We start from the raw sequence: 22052 nt of genomic DNA, 5'->3' as shown, positions 1-22052 counted from the left end.
TTCTGCTAGAGGCCCAAAAGGAAAAGAGGAGAGCTGTAAAAAAGAATCTCAGTCTTAAAGAATATGTAAGTAATTGTGAACAGAATATTGGAAAAACTATGGACAGTAAAGTCCATTCTAATGAAGTCTCAGAACAAATAGATTTCTCTTGTGCTGCAGCATAGAGGAACCACCCCCTAACACCATGCTATTCAGCCATTCAAACCCAGTCTGGCTAGGCTGACCCAGGTATAATTGTATTGAAGGGTGAGAACCAGTCTCAGTCCATCTCTTTATTGCTGACCATAGAAAGGCCGAGTGACAGCACTGGAAAATCCTCTTCTACCTCCACATTGGCAGAATGGATGAAAATTCACTATGGCTGCTAACATTGAGAACTGTTGTAAATTCCATCCTAAAATAGCTTTTCATGAAATATTTCTTTAAAGAAATCCTCTAAATTTCTTTAGAGTAATTTCTTTAAAATAATCCTTGGTACATAGGATTTGAAAAGTAACCTCCTTGAAATTAGATTGATGCCTTCATTCTGTGCTGATGGGAAGATGTCTACCTTCCTGGCAAGCTGGTACTGTGCAGAGTGTTGAAAATATAGCAACAACCTAAATGCTCAAAAATAGGGTTATGAGTAAGAGAATGACATTAGGTTTATGCAATGGAATATGGCATAGCTGTTAACATAATGTTTATGAAGAACCTACAATGTGAAAAATCCTTGTGCTATCATGTTAAATGAAAAACAAATCAGATGCACAATTGTTTATCCTATATAATTCTCATGATATAGAATATCCAATTCAATGGGAAAAAAAGGAAACACTTTCTGTCTTAGCTGCAATTAAACCAGCTGATGAGATTAGGAATTATTCCCATCCATTTATTTTCCCTTAGGGTAGAGGCATACCTGGGACACAGGAAACCTGACTTAATAGACTATGGGGTTTTTTAAATCTAGGTTTTTCAGTCAGGGATTCGTATCTAGGGCTAGGGATGGAATTCAAGGATGTTGTAAATTTAGATTGGAAAAGATTTATGTCTTAATTTTCACTAACCTCTAGCAAAATTTTTTCTAGATTTTTAAATGTAAAATACATATAAAATAAAATTTAGCACTGCAATCATTTTAAATATATAGTTCAGTGGCATCAAGTTCATTCACATTGTTGTCTGACCATCACCACCTTTGCCAGACGGAAATTGATTATTTTTTCCATTATGATGTACTCAATGAACTGCAACAAATGACCATTATCTGTGACTCTGACACCAATAGAAACAAAGCTATTTTCATATCATATCACAGTCATGAGTAGGTATGTTGAAATATCGTTCATGTGCCTCACAGCTTTGAAATTAGGGCATTATTAGAACTGCCACCAAATCTCAATATTTAATGTAAAATTGCTAGATTACAAAATTGTCTTTTAAAACTTCAACAATATTTTAGTATCGAAATTTTTTGGGCAATTCTACATATTTATTTTATGTATTTTAAGACATTGTTTTACAAAGAAGATAGGTTTCACCAGACCACCAAAGTGGTTCACAGGACAAAAAAAAATCAGAAATCCTCAACAGATGTGTTCCTGACAGATGGACTAATTAAAGTATTAGCTATCCTCAACATACAATAACGGTTTACTGACAGGTGTCTTTAGGATCTCAGAATTCTTTCCAATTGCTCTATTGACAATGGGGTTAGTCAAATATGATACCATCTGCCCCTATGCAAGCAATTAAAATAAACCTGCTGTGTGTATTCTTTGGCAAATGCTGTGATTTTCATCCTCAAAATATTTGTGAGTAAGCAGGAAGCTAATGGTGGAAAGAAATGGCAAAGACACAGACACAGGGGAAGTCTGATGGGGCTGATGGAGAGCTGAGTTGACAGTCAACTCCTGCCTCAATGGCCAATCAACATCCTGCTCTGCACAGAAAGACAAATACTGCATGAGCTCACTTGTGTGTGGAATCTAAACAAGCAGAAGAAGAAAACGAATAGTGGTTACCAGGAGCTCAGGAGAGAGATGGGGAGGTGCTAGTAAAAGAATGCAAAATTTCAAACAGACAGGAGGAATAAGTTTAAGAGATCTATTGCACGATACATGACTGTAGTTAATGACAATGTATTGTGTATTTAAAAAATGCTAAGGCTATAGGTTCTACGTGTTCTCAGCACTGAAAAAAATTATGCAAGGTAATACATATGTGAATTAGCTTGGTGTAGCCATTCCACAATGTATACATACATCAAAACATCCTGTTGTACACCATAAGCAAATATGAGTTTTATCAATATATACATAACATCTATTTTTCATATATAAACAGATTCCTTAAAAACATCAAATCCATCAATAATGTAGAGCATCACTCACTGAAGAAAGCCAAGAGTTTTTAAAAACCCTATGAACACCTTTCAACAATAATTTTTATTAAAAAGTGGGGAAAGTTACCTTTATGTAATGAGTAGTATAAAGCTTAGGTCTAGCAACAATATAGCATGAAACCATCTTGAATAGAGTTTATGATGGTTGACAGACCAGCCCTACTTTTCAATGTATTTCTTCTCTTACCCACAATTTTGTTTTGGAATTGGTATGGCACTGGGGTCTATATTTATTGGCCTATGGCCACTATTTGATACCTTTCTGTACATAGACTCCTTTCCCACACAAATCCCAAGTTTCCCCTAATATTCAAATGAAAAGATCCTCTAACATTAAAAAACATTTATATAATCTCCAGTCACCTTCCTTGAGTATCCATGTACACCTGCCCCTTAACAGAGGTCTACAGAAATCCAAATCCGTGACAACATGTAATTGGCCAGGAGTGGAAGCCTGACCCCTACCAACCCAATCAGATTCTCTCTCCTGAGAATTTGGAGTTGAGACCCATTGGTGATTTGAACTGTGGGCATAGAAACTGGGGGAAGGGTGAGAAGGGCAGGTTTGATGATGTATACTGAGGCAGATAGCAAGTACGCTGTCAGCTCAAGGTAAGACACAAGTATACAGAGAGAATTCCAGCTGCACCTGCTGCCCAAGACCCCTGCATCCACATTTTAGAAATCCCATCGGGGCTGGGACTTGTCCACATGGAACCCCAATTGTGAAGTTTCAGCTGGTACCTATGGGACCCCACAGGGAAGCTCATGACTGTCTTGGCCTTCTCTTCCCAAATCACCTTCAATCTCCCTCCGGTCCCTCTGAGAAAAAAAAAAAGCAAGGCGCAGTGACCCAACCAGCATACCTCTGGTCTGCCAATGCTTCTGCGGACCCGTGCTCCAACCCCTTCCGACTGTTCCCGGCTCAGCACAGACAGGATAACCTTTTTGGAGGGCCCCATGTTGAAGTCTAAAAGGAGTGTTCTGAGGTTGAGCTGTAGAGGATGGAAGGCAAGAGGAGGGACAACTGAAAAGAAGTCATAAGGGAGGAAATACCCAAGGACTACAAAATAAGGATATTAACATTGGACTTGCCCAAAATAGTAACACCTGCAATTTATTGAGTGCTTACTATGTACAGGGCCTGGATGAGGTGGTCTAAAACAACCATGATGATGGAGGATGTGTATGAGTACTTACCAGGTTTCCAGGATTTGTTAATTATCTCATTTAATCTTACAGTCATCGTGGGCACTTGCTAAGAATCTCTATCAAGCATTTTTTGTCCTTTACCTCAATGAACTCTCTTGACCTCCCCATACCACACGGGCCCCCCCCCAGTGCCACCCCATGAGATAGGGTGACAGATGGGAAGGAAGACTTGTGTGGTGACATTGAGAAAAACCTAGAGATCTGTGACTCTCACCAGAACATGATAAAAATGTTTGCATTCAAAGGACTCTTCAAGGGTCATTGAATTAAAAGATTCATCTATCTCTGAAGTTCACAATCAATGTTTTAAGGCAAGAAATCTTCTAGCTTTCTCTTACTTTAGAAGTAAAGTGCAGGCAGTTCATGGATGAGGTGCCCTTGACAATGCATCCCATATTTCAGGACCCACCTATATCCCGTGTTTATTATTCAAGTGCTTCCTCTTTAAAGGGTCTGAGTTCCAACCAATGAACTATCACAAAACAGGTAATCAACACCTTTTCCACTTCAAATGTTTGCAGACAACACACCCAGTCCCCTAAATCTCTTCTTCAAGTGCCATATAATCAATCCTTCAAAGGTTGCTACTGAAACCAAGACAAGTGCTTTAGCAAGAAGCAGATTCTGAAGCCAGATCGGCTGGGTTTCCATCCCACCTTCACCACATATCAGCTGCTCAGTTTCTCCATTTGCAAAAAGGGAATAGTGAGTGCCTACTTCAAAAGGATGCAGATAGTACCATGAGGTTATCACTGCCATGGTTCAGAAATGCTCTGCGTAGCAACACCCTCCAGTCAGTCAAGGCCTATCCTAAAATGTACCCTCCCCAGCAGATAATAACTATCCGGCAACAGAAATGAGCTTAATACTCAGAGCAGTTCAAGCCTGTCATCACCTACACGCAAGCAACTAGAAAGTATTTTTACCCCCAGTTAGGCTACTCCGGGTCCTTCAGGACTCCCACAATTAAATTTTATGCATGTTAACAACGGATGGGGTATTTAACCGATCTCAGCGCTCTGCAGAAAGCCGTCTATCGCTTTCGCCAAATCCCAGGACCATTTGAGCATCTCTTGTCACCTCCCCCTACTTGTCTCCAGCAGGCTCAGGAAGGCAGGATGGTGCAAACTGATTGCCAGCATCCCCCCACCCAGCCCACGCCCGCGGGCCCCAGGCACTCACAGGGCGGTGGCGGTGGCCTAGGAGGGAGGCCGCGGCGGCACCTGGAGCCTCGGCAGCGGTGGGGGACGCGGGGAGCGGGCGCCCAGCACAGGGAGGGCGGGTTTGGAGGGCGCGGGCGCCTGACCGTGACTCAGCGCTTCGCGGCAGCGGTGGCGCCCTGAGGGAGGCGGGAGTCTCTGGGTCTGGGGGGGCGGGGAAGGGGGCGCTGGGCGGGGGCGACGCTCCCTTTATTTACCCTGGGCACCGATCCTCTCGCTCCGCCCTTCGCCCCTCCCGTGCCAGCTCTCAGGCCTTTGGGTTTCTGCCCCTCTAGCGCACCCTGGCCACTAGGGGGCGCGCTGGACACCGCCCCCCCCACCATCCCCCGGACGGATTGCGGGCTGCACTGATGCTCGGATCACCGCAAAGGCTCGAAAGGAAAACCTGCCTTTCGCTGGGATCTTATCACCCACCCCGCAGAACTTGTTGCATGGATTTGAATGCTTCTCCCTCCACTTAAAAGCACCACTTAGCTTGAGCCGGTGACTCAGCCCCTCTGTACCTCTGGTTCCTACTCTGGAGAAATGAGGATGGTGTTAATAGTACCAACCTCTAGGGTTGCAATGAGAATCAAATGACCCTGTCGGTCCTGGGCACTACACAATTGTTTCTTACATAAATAAGTCTCCTGCTGTTTACAAGTTGGGGGGAGGGGTATGAGCCAAGAGCTAAGACATTTTAATTTGTGCCTAAGGAGAAGACACTCTAGTAAGGAAACAACTGCTGCAGAGCTTGGATTTTGCTGGAATACAGTAGCAGGCAAGGGAGTGTTTTCCCCAGAAAATGAGGAGTTATAACCAGTCACTAAAGGCCATCTAAATCATTGCTAGGACTACAAGTCAGAGCGACAGGCATGGCTGCCGTTCCTGTTCTGTAAACACCAGAAGGAAGGCTCGCTGCCTAGTTTTAAGAAAAGGAAAGGAAGCGGTGCCTCTAAAACAAAGAAGGCAAACTGCTCTGAAAAGGCCTAGAGAGAAAGTCATTTCTATTGTGCAGGCCACATAGGCTTTCCATGGAGACTCTCCAACTTGCCTTTGTAGCAAGAAAGCAGCCATAGACAACACTTACCTAAATGGGTGTGGCTATATTTCAATAAAGCCTTAATTATGGATAATGAAATTTCGATTCATATGATTCATTTAATTTTGAATTCATACAATTTTCCCTTGTCACAAATAATATTCTTTTGATTTTTTGTATTTCAACCACTTGAAATGTAAAAATCGTTCTTAGCTCTCTCCCTGCCACACAAAATGGGCAGCATATCTATCTGTTTGGTCTACATGCATAGTTTGCAGATTGCTGTTGTGAAAGAACAGAGAAGTAGAGGAACAAATACTTTTCCCTGGGCCCCTTAGAATCAGTGGGGCTCAAACGTACCAATCACTTTACTTGGGTGATTCAAGGCAAATGAGATAATTCATGAGGACATTAAAACTGCTGTGGAATAATAAAGTATTATTGCTCATCACCACTATAATTACTTCTGCAAGTGTCTCCAAGTAAAACGGACTTGTGAGCAGCTCTATCACTTTGCAGCCCTTATAAATGCTCTGCGTTGCCTACCAAAAAAAAAAAAGCTCAACATTCAACCAATTGCCTAAGCCTCAAACTCTCCCCTCTCACTCTTTCACCCCCAAAGTCTGTGAATTCTGATTCCTGATGTCTCTGAATATGCCCAGGCCTTTCCATTTTGACTACCACTATCCATCTTCTCCAATCACCACACCACTCTTCCTGCCTTCAGGCTCACCACTGGCCAATTCATTCTCTAAGTTGTAAGCAAATGGAACAATTGCCTAAAATTTTCAGTGGCTTCTTATTATCCTTAGTAGAAAGTTCCTTTATATCTTGATACCTTTGGACTGGCCTCACTCTTAACACACTTGCCCAAACACACACACACACACACACACACACACACACTCATCCCTTCCCACTTCTTTTAGACACTTCTTTTAGGCTCTTAAATATGCACGCTCCCTCTTGCTGGTCTGCTGTGATTCTATCTGGAACTTTTTTTCCTTCCTTTTAATCTGATTTATCCCTAATTCATCTTTCAGATCTTAGCTTCTATGTCATTCTCTGGGGAGCCCGTGACAGCTGCCCCTCAAGTCTAGGGAAGATGTTCAATCTGACAGTCACCTATACATTGTTTCCCACAGCCACCGTTTACCAACCTTTGGAAGATTCTATTTTCCTGTGATGACCTGAACAATATCTCCTAGCTTACAAGCTTTGTTCTTTCATGTAACCTTGACACTCCATCAAAAGTGAAGTTTACTTCTCTTTCTCTTGAGTCTGTGCAGAGCTTGTGAATGCTTTGACCAATGCAATGTGGTAGACATGACACTGTGCCAGTTCTGAGTATGGCTCTGAAATGGCCTGGAAGCTTCCACTTCCTGCTCCATGGAAGCCAGCTTCCCTATATCAAGAGTGATGACCCTAAGATCACCATTCTGGAAGAAGCTTTGCCACATTAAGGAGCAGCCCTAGAGGGGGTACACAGACACTGAGGCACAAGACACAAAAGAGTCATCTCAGAAGTGGATCTTCCACTTCCAAGATAACACCCAGCTGCCCCAGCTGACACCATATGGATACAACCGAACACCTAACTTTGTTCTTCCCAACTTCTTGATTGACAAAATTGTAAGCAAATAAAAATGGGTGTTTTAAACTAACACAATTTCTGAGTAGTTTGTTTCATAATAATAGGTACTTGCTTTTATGTGATAGGAGAAAAGCTGTAGCTTTTCAAAGCTCTGCAGGATAACAGTAAACTTTTACAAATATTTGTCTTTTTAGAAAGTAGATCTTCCCATTTAAATTGTTATCAAAACACCAACCATCAAGCACAATAAACAATGTTGCATCCCATTGACCATAACAGTAATCTCTGGAGTTTCACTTGTCCTGAATGGCTCCTTTGTAACAAGTTATATTTACAAGGACAACTTAATGATATAAGAAAGGAAGAGGGAATGGCTTAGCTGGTCATTTTTACCCATTTCTATACTGGATTTGCAATGTTTTTGATGATGTTTCAACCTAACATCTTTTTGGAGGTTTCTCTGCAATTCAAAATCCCCTCCATCTCTGCAGTCATAATAGGAGTGAGAGCTTCCCCTCCTTTTGTCTTTGCGAACCTGATCACTGGTAAAAGCTACATCCACATTGTGTGCGTGGTCAGGGAAAAGCAGAGGACTCCATTTGCAAGCCACTTCAAAAAAAAAGCAGTTCTAAAAAAGTAGAAGATTTACAGTCAGGAAAAACAAAGGTTTGAGAGGGGAAAATTTTTACAAATAGAATGGAGGCTATACAATGTTTCAGTGTAACAAGGGTCCATTTGAACATGAGACATGTGACCCTGTACAGTGAGCTTTGAGTCCTCTTCACACTGTCACTTGAAATCAGAATAGAGATGTGGGGATATGTGACCATCAATCACCTTGGGCATCACAGGAAACAAAAAAATCTTCATGCTGATATGACAATGAACAAAGCCTCCCTAAATGGTTCCAAATAACATCATTATACCTTAACATACCTACATTGTTAACTCATTTTATTTGACTTTGCTCTCTTCAATTCAAAAAGTTGTTTTCCCCATCTTTGTAACTTATTGAGTTTCTTTCCAAAGATATATTTATACAAGTATGTGTGCATCTTCATCATTTGCAATTTTTTTCAAGCTATCAACCCAAAAATTCTTGCTTGCAGATTTCAGTGAGTTACAAGGCAGTATAGCTGCTATTCATTAAATGACAAACATCCGGAGGTGGGAGAAGGATGAATATGATCAAAGTATATTATATACATTTAAGGAAATATCACAATGAAACCCCCTCACATTGTATAATTAATATGTGCTAATTTAAAAATGACAAATTTCTGGAATATTCCATATTAAGGATTCAGAGTTACTGAACCCAACAAATCATTTGGCCCCAACTCAAGGACTGATTGTTTTGTAAACACTAATTTATGAAAGCCATTAATGTATTGGGTGTCTGAAAACATCTAAATATATCCAGAGAAGATGGGTACATGTGACTCCCATTTCTACCCTTGTGAGAGCATGCTGCACAGACTCAGTCTGGTCCATCACCAGCAAGTTCTGTTATAGAAGCTACATGTAACCAACTGATGCATTAAACTCTCGTGTTGCTCTCTGTCTTTCCTGTGGGTTTTTGGCAGCATCCCAGAAAAGAACAGCTTATGACTCTCTCTTTAGAGCCACAGAATGTTCCTAGAATCCATCACCAGCAAAACACTCTTGGCTCTGAACAGCTGATTTATCTCTAAGCCAGGGAAACAGAGAAATTTAGGTGAATGATTCCCCTGACACTTACCTCAATTACCCTGATAACCTTTCTCAGTTTTCAGCTTTTGTAAAGTTGTGTCTTCTGTCCAAATAAGAACTGCTTTGGAGACATGAAGACCAGTGGAACAGAATAGAGGATCCAGATATGAAGCCACACAACTATGAGCAACTTATCTTTGACAAAGGAACTAAAAATATACGATGGAGAAATAGCAGCCTCTTCAACAAAAACTGCTGGGAAAACTGGTTAGCAGTCTGCAAAAAACTGAAACTAGATCCATGTATATCACCCTATACCAAGATTAACTCAAAATGGATCATGGATCTTAATATCAGACCCCAAACTCTTAAGTTGATACAAGAAAGAGTAGGAAATACTCTGGAGTTAGTAGGTATAGGTAAGAACTTTCTCAATGAAACCCCAGCAGCACAGCAACTAAGAGATAGCATAGATAAATGGGACCTCATAAAACTAAAAAGCTTCTGTTCATCAAAAGAAATGGTCTCTAAACTGAAGAGAACACCCACAGAGTGGGAGAAAATATTTGCCAATTATACATCAGACAAAGGACTGATAACCAGAATATACAGGGAACTTAAAAAACTAAATTCTCCCAAAACTAATGAACCAATAAAGAAATGGGCATGTGAACTAAACAGAACTTTCTCAAAAGAAGAAATTCAAATGGCCAGAAAACACATGAAAAAATGCTCACCATCTCTAGCAATAAAGGAAATGCAAATTAAAACCACACTAAGATTCCACCTCACCCCTGTTAGAATAGCCATCATCAGCAACACCACCAACAACAGGTGTTGGCGAGGATGCGGGGAAAAAGGAACCCTCTTACACTGTTGGTGGGAATGTAGACTAGTACAACCACTCTGGAAAAAAATTTGGAGGCTACTTAAAAAGCTGGACATCGATCTACCATTTGATCCAGCAATACCACTCTTGGGGATATACCCAAAAGACTGTTACTCCAGAGGCACCTGCACACCCATGTTTATTGCGGCACTATTCACAATAGCCAAGTTATGGAAACAGCCAAGATGCCCCAGCACTGACGAATGGATTAAGAAAATGTGGTATCTATACACAATGGAATTTTATGCAGCCATGAAGAAGAACGAAACGTTATCATTCGCTGGTAAATGGATGGAATTGGAGAACATCATTCTGAGTGAGGTTAGCCTGGCTCAAAAAACCAAAAATCGTATGTTCTCCCTCATAGGTGGACATTAGATCAAGGGCAAACACAACAAGGGGATTGGACTATGAGCACATGATAAAAGCGAGAGCACACAAGGGAGGGGTGAGGATAGGTAAGACACCTAAAAAACTAGCTAGCATTTGTTGCCCTTAATGCAGAGAAACTAAAGCAGATACCTTAAAGCAACTGAGGCCAATAGGAAAAGAGGAACAGGTACTAGAGAAAAGGTTAGATCAAAAAGAATTAACCTAGAAGGTAACACCCACGCACAGGAAATCAATGTGAGTCAATGCCCTGTATAGCTATCCTTATCTCAACCAGCCAAACCCCTTGTTCCTTCCTATTGTTGCTTATACTCTCTCTACATCAAAATTAGTGATAAGACAAAATAGTTTCTGCTGGGTATTGGGGGGGGGAGCGGGAGGGGGCGGAGTGGGTGGTAAGGGAGGGGGCGGGGGCAGGGGGGAGAAATGAACCAAGCCTTATATGCACATATGAATAATAAAAGAAAAATGAAAAAAAAAAGAAGACATAACAATCCTAAACAATGTACCTAATAAGAGAGCTTCAAAATGCATGAGCAAAAGCTATAATAACTTCAAGGAGAAATAAACACATCCATAATTACAGTCAGAAGTTTCAAAGCCTCTCTCATAATATTAGCATAAGTGGACAGAAAAATAGCAAGGATACAGAAGACCCAAACAACACTATCAACCATCTTAGCCTAACTAATATTTATAGAATATCCCCCAAAAGAAAACTATACATTCTTTTCAAATATACACAGGATATTTTCCAAAACATCATATTCTGAGCCATAAAATAAGTTTCAGTTACAGGAAAAAGTCATATAAAAGTATAGTCATTGTGGGGGGAGAGAAGAAGGAGGGAGGTGGCACAATGTATACACATGTAAGTAAATGTAAAAACTATAAAAGAAAAAAGTATATTCTTTAAATAAAATGAATTTTTTGGATGGTAAAAAAAAAAAAGAACTGCTTTGGAGATCACAGTATTGGGGTCAATGTAAAAACTAATTTGAGGTAACTTCTAGCTAGTGTTATGTCTGCTGAGGCACTTATGAATGATCTCTGAACTTACTTTTTATCCACCATAGCAATAACAATAGGCGAACTGACGGATGAAGAGATACATGGCAAAGCAAATACTGTAAAATGTTAATTACATAATCTAGATAGTGGTGTAGGGGTGCTTCAACTTCTTTTGCCTTTTCTATATGTTGAGTTTCTCATGATCAAATTTTGGTAAAAACTAATTTAAATCAAGTGGGAATCAGGGCTGGGAGGCATCCATAGTGATACCCCTCTTTGTCTACTGTCTTTGTTTCCAACTTTGGTTCCATGCACACAGTACATTAAGAGATTGTCTATGGTACTGAGTTGCTGAACTAGATTCCAAGCTACTGGGTCACTTCCACAGCTGTCAGTATTGTTCTAGACCATGAGTTAGCAAAATTTTTTCTGTGATGACCCAGATAGTAAATATTTGAGACTTTTCAGGCATGCAGTCTCTGTGAGAACTACTTAACTCTGCCGTTATAGAATGAAAGCAGCCAGACACAATATGTAAACAAATGGTGGCTCCATTCCAATAAATTTTATTTATAAAAACAGATGACACTCATTGTTTTCCAACTCCTTCTAGACCCCAAATCCTTACCTCCCACTAAAAATTAGGAGTGAAATTGATTAAATGCCAAAAGTGCATGTAAAGATTTCATAGATACCAGGAAAGGTCATAACAAAATGAAATGACAAACCTTTCAGTGCACATCTCCACATGCACCCCTCGCCCTTCTCTATTCATAAGGATCGAGACTATTTGTTCCACTACTGAACCTGTCATTGGAGGCAGGTGAGGATGTAAAGCTTCCCTTTAAGTTAGAGACCATCCACTCAGAATTTTGTTCCACATTCTTGACTTCATTCACAGAATAGAAATTTCTAGACAAGTCACAATAGAAAGAAAACTTAGCAAAGTTTTATTGAACAAGCAAGCAGAAAACAAAGGTACACTCTATTAGGTACAGTGTGGGTGCTCCAAAGGAGACACATTTAGCTGTCTAGATATCAGCGGTATTATGGCAAAAGGTAGGGCAGGGGGCTTGACCTTAATTCACCCTGGGATGAGTGCTCTCCTTTGTTCTGGACACCTGTTATACTGTTATACTCTTCATTCTTACAGCCAGACTGTCTTATCAGTTTGACCCAGAGTTCCTCAAGGTTGGTCTGTTTACTACATTTGGGGACACAATTGCATACTGTTTTGGCATCCCTTTAAACAAAGGATTGGTCCTGCCAGATGCTCCCTTCAAGATAGGTGTCCATCTTTGTGAGAAGTATTTTCCTTTGTAAACACATTTTGTGCCCAGAGGAGACATTTTCCAAGGTGTTCTTTCCAGCACAGATGTCTTTCTTTAAGACAGCCTTGCTCCTTCCCAGAACACGCTAATCATTTGGGCGAGCGGGCAAGGTCAGAGGGAGAGAGCTACTCTTTCTTCCCCTCCCCCTTCTTCTTCTTTTTTTTACTAAATGTTACAGCTTGTTGAGGGGGCGTAAGTCTTAAAACAAAGAGAATAGTGCCTGTATTCTTAATCAAGCTTATTTCTGAATCTCTGGCTGCTGTTACTCATCCCTTATTGTCCCTGACCTATCCTGCCTCAAACCTAAGGTTTGATAAGAAAACATCCTCAAGAAAGGTGATACATTAATGTTCAAGTCCAGTGACTAAATGATTCACATCATATCCCAACCTTCAAGCAGATAATTTAGCACCAGAAGGAATAAGTGCAGGAGGTAGTAGAGTGACACCCCAGTGACGAGGTACCCCTGGGAAAACCTCAGGCTGCAGAGAAGCTGTTGGAGCCCTTGTGGACTTACTTAAGGAGAGCCAGACAATAAAAGTAATAAAGTATGCATTGTTATAAGGTGATAAGCAGTATGAAAAAAGAGGAGAGGAAGGGAGATTGAGCGTGTTGGATGGGGGTGAGGTTGTTGTATTAAGCAGGGTAATCTGGGTAGGGGTCATTCGTAAGAGGCTATTTGAAGCAGAGCATGGAGATCAGGAAATGAGCCAGGCAGATTTCTGGGACAATCAAGCAGACAATACTGCCAATGCAAAGGCCCTGGAGCAGATGGTTGTCAGAATATTGGAGGAGCAGCAAGTAGGCCAGTTTTAGGAGTGGTAAGATGCAATAAAATAATCAGGAGATGATTTTCATACAGTACTATGGAACCATTGGAGAATTCAGACTGGAGAAGTGGTAAAATTTACTTACATTTATTTATTTGTTTGTGTTTTTTATTTTGCAGTACGAGGGACAGAACCAAGGGCCTCGAACATTTAAGCAAGTGCTCTACCACTGAGTTACATCCCCAAACTGGCCCTTGGATTTTTGAGACAGGATCTCTCTATGTAGCCCAGTCTGACTTGGAACTCTCTATGCAGTCCAGGTTAGCTTCATATTTGAGATCTTCCTACTTCAGCTTCCCAAGTGCTAGGATTACAGAGGTGAAGCACCATGCCCAGCTTGACTTACATTTAAAAGAATCGTTCTGGCTACTGAGTTGGAATAGACTGAAGGGGGTCAGGATGGAAGAGGAAAAAGAAAGATATATTTCAGGTCAGGGATGGTGACAATTTAGACCAGAACGTAGCAGAAGAGATATTGAAGTGGCCAAATGTAGGATACATTTAGAAGACAGAGGTAACCATATTTCATGAAGGATTGAGCATTGGGTATAAGGGAAGGGTGAAAAACAAGGAAGAGTCTACCTTCTTTGGCCTGAGCACCTGGAAAAATGGAGTTGATATTAGCTGAGAAGGGGAAACCTGTAGGAGGAGGTAGTTTGAGGGGTTAATCAGGAGGTTAAATTTAGACATGTAAAATATGACATATGTATTAGATACTCCAAATGTAGATGAACAAGTTGACATTGGACTATGAGTCTGTAATCCAGGGGAGAGGTCCTGGCTGAAATCTAGAAACAGAAGCATATAGGTGGTGTTTAAAGCCACGAGTCAAATGAATTTTAAAGTGACAAAAAATAGATGTCAACCTCAAGGAACTGGATTCTTGTGGTCTCTCTCATAAAATGGGTTGTACCAGGTTCTTATTCTAAAACTGTAAGCACAAGAGGACAAACTCGTTCATGTCATAAAGTCAAATTATCCCATGCTGTGTCCCTTGGGCTGTCGCTTGCTAAAGACTTACATGAACAAGAAAATTCCTAAGGGTCTCACGAAGCGAAGGTGATGATGCAGACTATAAATTCGAGTGAATTAAATTGGGTAATTGAAAGAATGGGTTCCCAAAAGTTAGGAATTAATTAAAAACATGGAAAATACAGAGCCAACTCCAGAGAAGTAGCAGAGGAAATGAATGAATAGAACAAGGAAATAAATCGATGACATTTTGACAAAGAGGAAACCACTTCCCCCAGATGCCTTTGAGTGCTTTAAGTACCAAGGGATTGTGCCCAGGTGTTTCCACGGTTCTATCACTGGCCTCCCTCCCCTCCTCTAAATTTATTTTTTATCATAAAAATCAACATTTTACTATGTTGCCATATATAAGAAGTGGAGTAAATACAAATCAGCATATGAGAAAGAAAATGAATTAGCAGACTGTAGAATGAATTTGCTTCACCAGGTTACTCTGCTTGGCTCCTGGTATATCAATGACTACCTGCTTTATTTCTGGAGGATGGAGAACTATTTGGAATTCATCACTTGAATTCTTCTTTTTGCTTTTCCCAAATTCCAGTTTCCAAACATAAATATTTAAAAAAACCCAAAAGTTATTTTTCACACACTTCGGTAATTAAACCATGATTCTTCCTTCCCCCATTAGACATAGGCCCCCTAAGAACGTGGATTACCTCTGTTCTGATTATCATTATGTCTCCAGCCCCTAACAGAATGGTCAGCGCATGGCAAGGTCTCAATAAGACTTGATAGACTAAATGAACAGAAGTTATGCTAATTTTGTGTCCACTCAATAGAATAAACTCTTTGAAAATCAGAAACTTCACTCTCCTCTGCCAGCCCAGGGCGTCATCACATAGTAGATGCTTATGAATAAATTAAAATACCCAACAATTAGTAAGTTAATACAGTGTGTCAATGCATGCCAAAAGAATGACTGATACTCTTGGCTATCCACAGCACAGCCTAACATGTGTCATTAGAGTTATACATGACTAGCCAGACTGCACCAGAGAAAATGGTGGAATGAGTTGTGATATTGTCCTAACAATGTAGAGTGGTGATCACACATTTTCATTGTGATCTTGGTGTATTGTAGATTAGTAAAATCAGCCTCCTTTCCATTTCTGGATTCTTCATCATTTAAGCTGTGAAAATGTGCTCCTTTGGGGTCATACCAACTGTCCTCTCCTGTGTTCTCTGGCCTCCCTTTGTCCAAGTGTTGAGTCAAAATATTCATTGCTTATTCTCTGTGCACTTTGGCATTACCTAACGGTTTCCTGACTCTGACTCCTGTGAGAGAAGTAAGCGTCAGGGGTTTTGCTGAGATATTTTCTTGTCCTTTTCAGCACTGAGCTCTATAAACAAAGGCAGGGTTATCACATGTACCCAAGTGTTGTCTGGGAAAAGCAGGAGCTGCAGTTATCAAAGTTGGAACTTTTATGAAATATGCTTTTGTCTCCGTTTTTGTTTCGTTCAATCAGATCAACAAGTGTTGGCTAAGTGTTGAGCGTGGTTTCCTGTGGGATTGTGTAAGGCCCTGCAGGACAATAAAGGTTTTGGGGGCACTGAGTAATGTAGCCATTTCTGACCCAGCAGCCGGGAAAATGTGAGCCAATTCGCTGCTGCTGGACAGAAGACAGTGGAGGCTGTGTTCCTGCAAAAGCAGATTAACTTCACCACGGTGGACCCCAGCGACAGAACAAGCCAAAATGGTGCGTTTAAGTGGCAGGTGGCTATACAGTGTCATATCCTACAGGAAAATGGGTTCAGATGCAGGTGGTGTGGGGCCTGAAGTTTTCAAAACTTGGGGAAGCTGTCATAAGAAAAATGGTATAAAATTATGAATATGGAATTATTGGGGCTTCCCCTAGGACTTCTGAAGGGATCGTGTAATTTGGGAACCAGAAATTTAAACTGATGTAGTTTCACTGTGAACTCGCCCCTTGCTCAAAATCTCACTCAGGAAAGCTGTGAGTATGTGCATTTCAACTCCAGCTTGATCCAGCTTTGCACCGTTTCCTCTGTTCATCTTCTCCATACTGTTCTTTTTCTCTTTTTTAGGGGTGCTGGGGTTTGAACTCAGGGCCTCACACTTAGTGGGCAGGCACTCTTACTGCTTGAGCCACTCTAGCAGCCCTCTATACTAATCTTTGGCACTGCTCTTCCACAGCTTTTCATATTGGCTTTGTGACTGCTTCCAAAAAGACAAAGAAATTGTAGTCATACCTTCTCTTCTTTATATGTTATTTTAGCTACAGGTGTTGGTTCTTAATGAAGTCTCCTTAAACCAGAGACTTGGGGGTATTTTACATAGGTTGTGTACACTGGGGATCTTGCTAACATGCAGATCAGGTGCACAAAGTTTGGGATGGGACCAGTGCCCAAGTGGTGCCAGTGTTGTTAGTCTATGGACCACACTTTAGTAGCACCCAAGTATTTGTTTGTAAGAAATACGACAGCACAAATACACAGTCAAGAAAGGGCTGGTTCAACCAAAATTTATTACTATAAAATTGGTTCCAGGACAGAGTGTCTATAACAAACCTACGGAGCCAGTGCTTGTTAACTTGAGAATGTGTGAGGACATCTTTCTGCCTCCCATTATGTCCCATGCCCAGGAGCTAGAGGCAGAGGGATGAGACCCTAAACTGCATCTTTGACGATTTCATTGTCTTCAGCCTTTTAACTTTTCTATGGTCTATTTTCAAGCTTTACCTAGGATGTGGTGAGGGGAAGGGCATAGGATTCCAGAACATAAGGTGCTGGGCATTGCACTGCCATTTTCTCATGATTCCTTGCAATGCTTCAAGGTGCTTATTGTTTTTTACTCCGTTTATAGATAGGGAAGCTGAGGTTTAGTGGGTTTAAGTAACATGTTAGCTTGCATAGAGACAAAGCAAGGATTTGAACCCACTGAAGCTTTATGCTTTTCCCCACACCAACCTGTACTACACTAATTCAGCATATTAGCTCACAGATTTGTCTTTTTGCTTTTTCTCCCAAGAAAGGTGTGGAGTGGAGAGAGGGTGTCCTGGGCAAAGGGGAGAGAGCAAAAGGAAAGAGGCTGCTCAAAATAAGGAAGGGCTTAGGAAAGCTCTAGAAGTCTCTGAAGATGAATCTTATACCTAAGAGCGAATTTTAACTCCAACAGGAATAACACTGGAATTCTGTCTTCTTTATGAGAAAAATGATCTTCCTCAAATGTCTTATTTTTTTAGTTCATTTTGGAGAAATTAAGGTATGGTGCTTCATACCTTAATTGAGTGTCAGTGTTAGAGGGTTTCTGTCCAAATCATGCCAAGATCAACTATAATTTTCTCTGTCCTGCATTTGTTAGGTTCTATGGAGCCAGCATTTGTTTTTGGTCACCATCATAAGACTTCTTAAACCACTTCATCTGATTCTGAGTTGAGCTTTTTGTTCCTGATTAAACTCACCATTCTATTTTGTTCAGTTGTTTAGTAGTAAGATAAGCAACCCTAGCTTTGGGCAATTATTTCATTTTCCCTTTCAGACCCCTACCTAGTTCCCACTTGGAGCATCCTCCTCCTCCTCCTCCCACCCCTCCCCCTCAACTGCCTTCCCAGAACATGCATTATTTTACTATCTTGGCACCAATCCAAATCTTTAGCTAAATGACATGTAAAACAAAAGAACATAACTGAACCAAGAAAAGATGTAAAAAATTACTGCACTCACCTCTCATTTCTAAAGAATAGCGTTTTAAGGCCACCACCATCATGATTCAGTCAGGAAATATACTTTTTTGTGGAGGGGACTATCCAATGGCACCATTTAACTATATAGGCCTTTTCCCTTTCCTGTCTCCTGTTCCTCCTCTGTATCACTGAAAATTTATTTCGAGATTGTATGTTCTTACCAATTTTCAAAATGTGATTAGAGTTTTGCTAGACCTGTGTGTGTGTGTGTGTGTGTGTGTGTGTGTGTGGTGCTGGAGATCAAACTCCAGGATCCTCAACCCAGAGTTTTGCTATTTAACACTGCCTTGTGGGTTTCTGCTGAAAGATTATTTATAAATCACATCTTTCTGATAGCTCCATTAAAAGGTCCCCTGCACAGGTCTGGTTAAAACCCAAATTTATGCCTGGTTCAAACAGTGCATCTTAGTGTGTTTAACTAAACACATAAATCTCTTTTAGTTTAGTTACTGCTGTGGCGTGTACAATACACCAGGCAGGACACTGTAATCTGGCTTCCCAGTCTATGTCTCTTAGGTCATTGGTTCGAGGTCCTGGTTAAGTCACTTAGCTTGCTTGGGCTCAGTGTTGCACCTGTAGAATGATGTCTAGGGTTCCTATAAGCTTTGACCCCTTCTGGCTGCCTTCCTGTATTTAGGTTACAGTTTTCCTGGTTTAGGAGGGTCACACAGCAGGCATGTTCTTCTCTACCACTGGTATGACAGTCAAGAACGTGAGCTGTGGAGTTAGAATGCCAAAATTCAAATCCTACTCCACTACATGTAGCAGTCTGACCTGGGCAACTTGCTGCTTTTCCTTTTTTCAGCTTCATCAGCTATAAACAAGGAATGAAGTTACAATCTCCATAGTATGACTCTGTTCCAACCTACCCCATAGGGTGCAAGTATCACAAACTACCCCATAGGATGGTTGCATTAGGACATGCCTCATAGAATGGGGTATTATGGCCTACCCCATAAGGTAGAGGGGATCATAACCTGCCCCATAGGACAACTGTGACTAGGAAGCAAATTAACATTTGCCAGTTGTGGAGTCTATTGTGAATCTTCCTTAAATATTGCTAGAATTATTAATTATTACTAAAAATCATTTGTATCTGTAACAATGTAACAGTTTTCTTGATTATTATTAAAAATTCTTTCTTCAATCTCTTCACAGTAAAGTGAATGAGCTCCACTGTAACATTCAAATTATTTCTTTCCACCCATTTCTTTTTAAATCATGATTTAAAATCAAATACTTGGCCCAAAGTATGCCAAGTATTTTCACGTAAGGTTTTTCATTTAAGTCATGTAAAATGAGGGGACTGAAATGTACCTCATTTTACGGATCAGAAAACCAAAACTTGGAGCAGGGAAGGGACTTGGTCAAGGTGACCAAACTCTGAAATGATCGTCCTGTAATTTCCTTCAAACCTTCTGAGTCTACCACCCCACAGCAATCTTACATATTAATTAGTTACAAAACCTATCTCACACTTGTTTGTTGTCACTCAGGACTATTTCTGGAACCAGTCACTCAATGTCGGCTCAAAGTCAAGTGTGCCACATAGAACTTCCAAATTGAGCTTCTTACTCTCGTGATATCATTCCTTATAAATCCTAAGCAACCATAGTGATTCGGAGTCATGTAAATTCAACATGCTCCTTTTATGTATGTAATAGGTTACATAATGGTTGCAAGTTTCCTTACAGAAAATTCAATATTGATTTCTTCTTGGTATTGATTTCTGGGTTTTGTTTTTGCCTTCTCTGGGCTTTTAATCATGTGCTTATGGAAATAGGCAGCCCGGGCTATTTGGTAAGCAAATGGATGTTTCTATTCTATGTGGGTGGTAATATGAGAGCCCAGCCAAATCCCAACGGCTCCTCTATGGAAATAGACTTCTGCATAATACTGACTAGGTTTAGGGTCTCATTGTATTGTAAAAGACAGTTTATTTTTATTCATAAAACCATTTTTTATTTGTCATTTATCTTTCCAACTGAATTTCCCTTACATAGGGGTAGGCAGAACAGAGTTAACTAGTTGGTTATACAGACATTTAAGTAGACAATGATACCTAAGCCCTGTTCAGCTATTGTCCTAACCAAAGGGAGGAAGCACTTCTAAAAACTAATCATCACCAATTATCACCTCTGATACCAAGTAACACAACAGAATTTAGAATCAGGCTATTTAGAAGAGAAAGGGGAAGCACACGGAAAAGACAGGAACAATTAAGAGAAAGGTATGTCCAAGCCTGAGCAGGAACCAGAGAGCCTGACTTCAAAGAAACTGACCTGGTGATGACAGAAGCATGAGTCATCAAAACAGTGCTCTTCAAGTTTGCTAAGGGAGCCTCGGAGTCCACCGAGCTTTGACAGCCTGACTGTCCTGGATAGAACTTCAAAAATACGTGGCTGTGGGTGTTTGTGACACAAGAACAACAGATTATAGACCCATGTGCACAGGATGTGAGCCCATCTTTGTGAAAATAAGCATATGCATGTAGATACCTGAAAAGAATAAAATCTAGAGGTGTATTAGTCTCTTTCTTTTGCTTGCCAATAGTTCTTGGTTTTGTAAAATAAACGTTTATGACATATGATTTTAAGAAGAAAAGAAGAGGTTCACAGTAGCCAGAATTTGAGGATCAACACTCAGGTTGCAATTTGACAAATTACATTTTGTCAAGGCTTGTAAACCCTTTGAGATTTATTGGTGAATTGGGCTTGATACCTTCCTTTCTACTCATTATTCCTTTTCCTCTCAATATTCAGAGGCAACTTGGTGACTGTGTCAGTGGTTTCTGCAATTCATCTTATTAATGTGATATATAAAATTCAAAACAAGCCCATCTTTAATGTGCTTCATGTGGAGTTCTATAAACAGAAAAGTGTGTAGGTCACCATGTAAGCCTGTGAAAGATTGCATATTACTTTGGACATTGGGTTGTGCAATTTCTATAAGTGTTCTTAGTGTCAAGAATTGATTCAGCATCTGAAAAATAAACTTACTGCTCAACAAACCAGATATATTTAACTAGCACTTTGCTTTGAGGAATGTTTTAACTGTAGACATGAAAGAAATTTGGCAAGATTTTTTTCTACAGTTTCCTCTTTCTGCATTATTAGTAAATTTTTAAAACGTAAAAACACGAAATGCAAAAGTGTCCTCAAACTATGCCTAATGGTTGACTCCCCCAAAGGGGTCTATAACTCACAGAAAGTCAGCCTTATAGTTCTCATAAGGTTTCAAGAAAATTCTCTTGTAGCCATAGACTTTGGATGTAGGATGTGAAAAATAAGCTTACCCAGGCAGGCATATGTGTAAGGTTTCCAGTGGAGGCAGAGGTAAAAAGTACGCATAATACCTGCCTCCTCTAGTCCTGCTGGCTCCACTACATCTTGTTTCTGCTCTATCTTCCAACCCCAAGCAAAGAAACCAGTAACCATGGTGAATAGCTCCCATTCTAATATAGGAGTATTACTCAGCCATAAAGAACGTTGTTTCAGGTAAACAGATGGAACTTGAGATCATCATGTTAAGCGAAGTAAGCCAGGCTCAGGAGAAAGGTTGTGTGTTTTTCTTCATATGTGGAAGCTAGACCTAAAGATAAATGTACAAATAAATACATATAGGATCATATAGATGTAGATAGAAAAATATTTTAATAGTGGATCTATCTGAGGGGACTATGGAAAGTGAATATTGAAATACACTGCACCTGTGTATGAAGATGGTACACCATAGCACTG

General features: G+C 40.5%; 2 protein-coding genes across 12 annotated transcripts in view; one reads left to right on the top strand and one right to left on the bottom strand.

Moving 5' to 3' along the window:
* Pir (pirin) overlaps positions 1-5099 on the bottom strand; it is a 93280-nt gene extending 88181 nt beyond the window's left edge. For 7 of the 8 annotated variants that reach the window (XR_012444660.1, XR_012444661.1, XM_074064452.1 and 4 more), the window contains exons 1-2: positions 4781-4961; positions 3253-3381 (exon numbers count right to left, since the gene is read on the bottom strand). Coding sequence is in view for 6 of the 8 variants with exons in the window: in XM_074064452.1 (XP_073920553.1) it covers positions 3253-3348 (96 nt within the window). In the remaining 2 variants the exon portion in view is untranslated. Of the gene's footprint in view, positions 1-3252; positions 3382-4780; positions 4962-5015 lie in introns of those variants that run through there. The other variant, XM_074064450.1, reaches the window with a different exon arrangement.
* The window catches only part of Bmx (BMX non-receptor tyrosine kinase), a 140154-nt gene that overhangs the window by 72092 nt on the left and 46010 nt on the right, over positions 1-22052 (top strand). For 3 of the 4 annotated variants that reach the window (XM_074064447.1, XM_074064445.1, XM_074064444.1), the window contains exon 1: positions 16171-16305. The exons of the other annotated variant lie outside the window; for it this stretch is intronic. In XM_074064447.1, the coding sequence (XP_073920548.1) occupies positions 16303-16305 (3 nt within the window). In that variant the 5' untranslated portion in view covers positions 16171-16302. Of the gene's footprint in view, positions 1-16170; positions 16306-22052 lie in introns of those variants that run through there. 4 annotated transcript variants of the gene reach the window in all.

The sequence above is a fragment of the Castor canadensis genome, chromosome X (assembly GCF_047511655.1).
Source record: "Castor canadensis chromosome X, mCasCan1.hap1v2, whole genome shotgun sequence".
Classification (NCBI taxonomy): Eukaryota; Metazoa; Chordata; class Mammalia; order Rodentia; family Castoridae; genus Castor; species Castor canadensis.
Note: the sequence above shows the minus strand (reverse complement) of the source record. Positions and strands in the feature narration are given on the sequence as shown.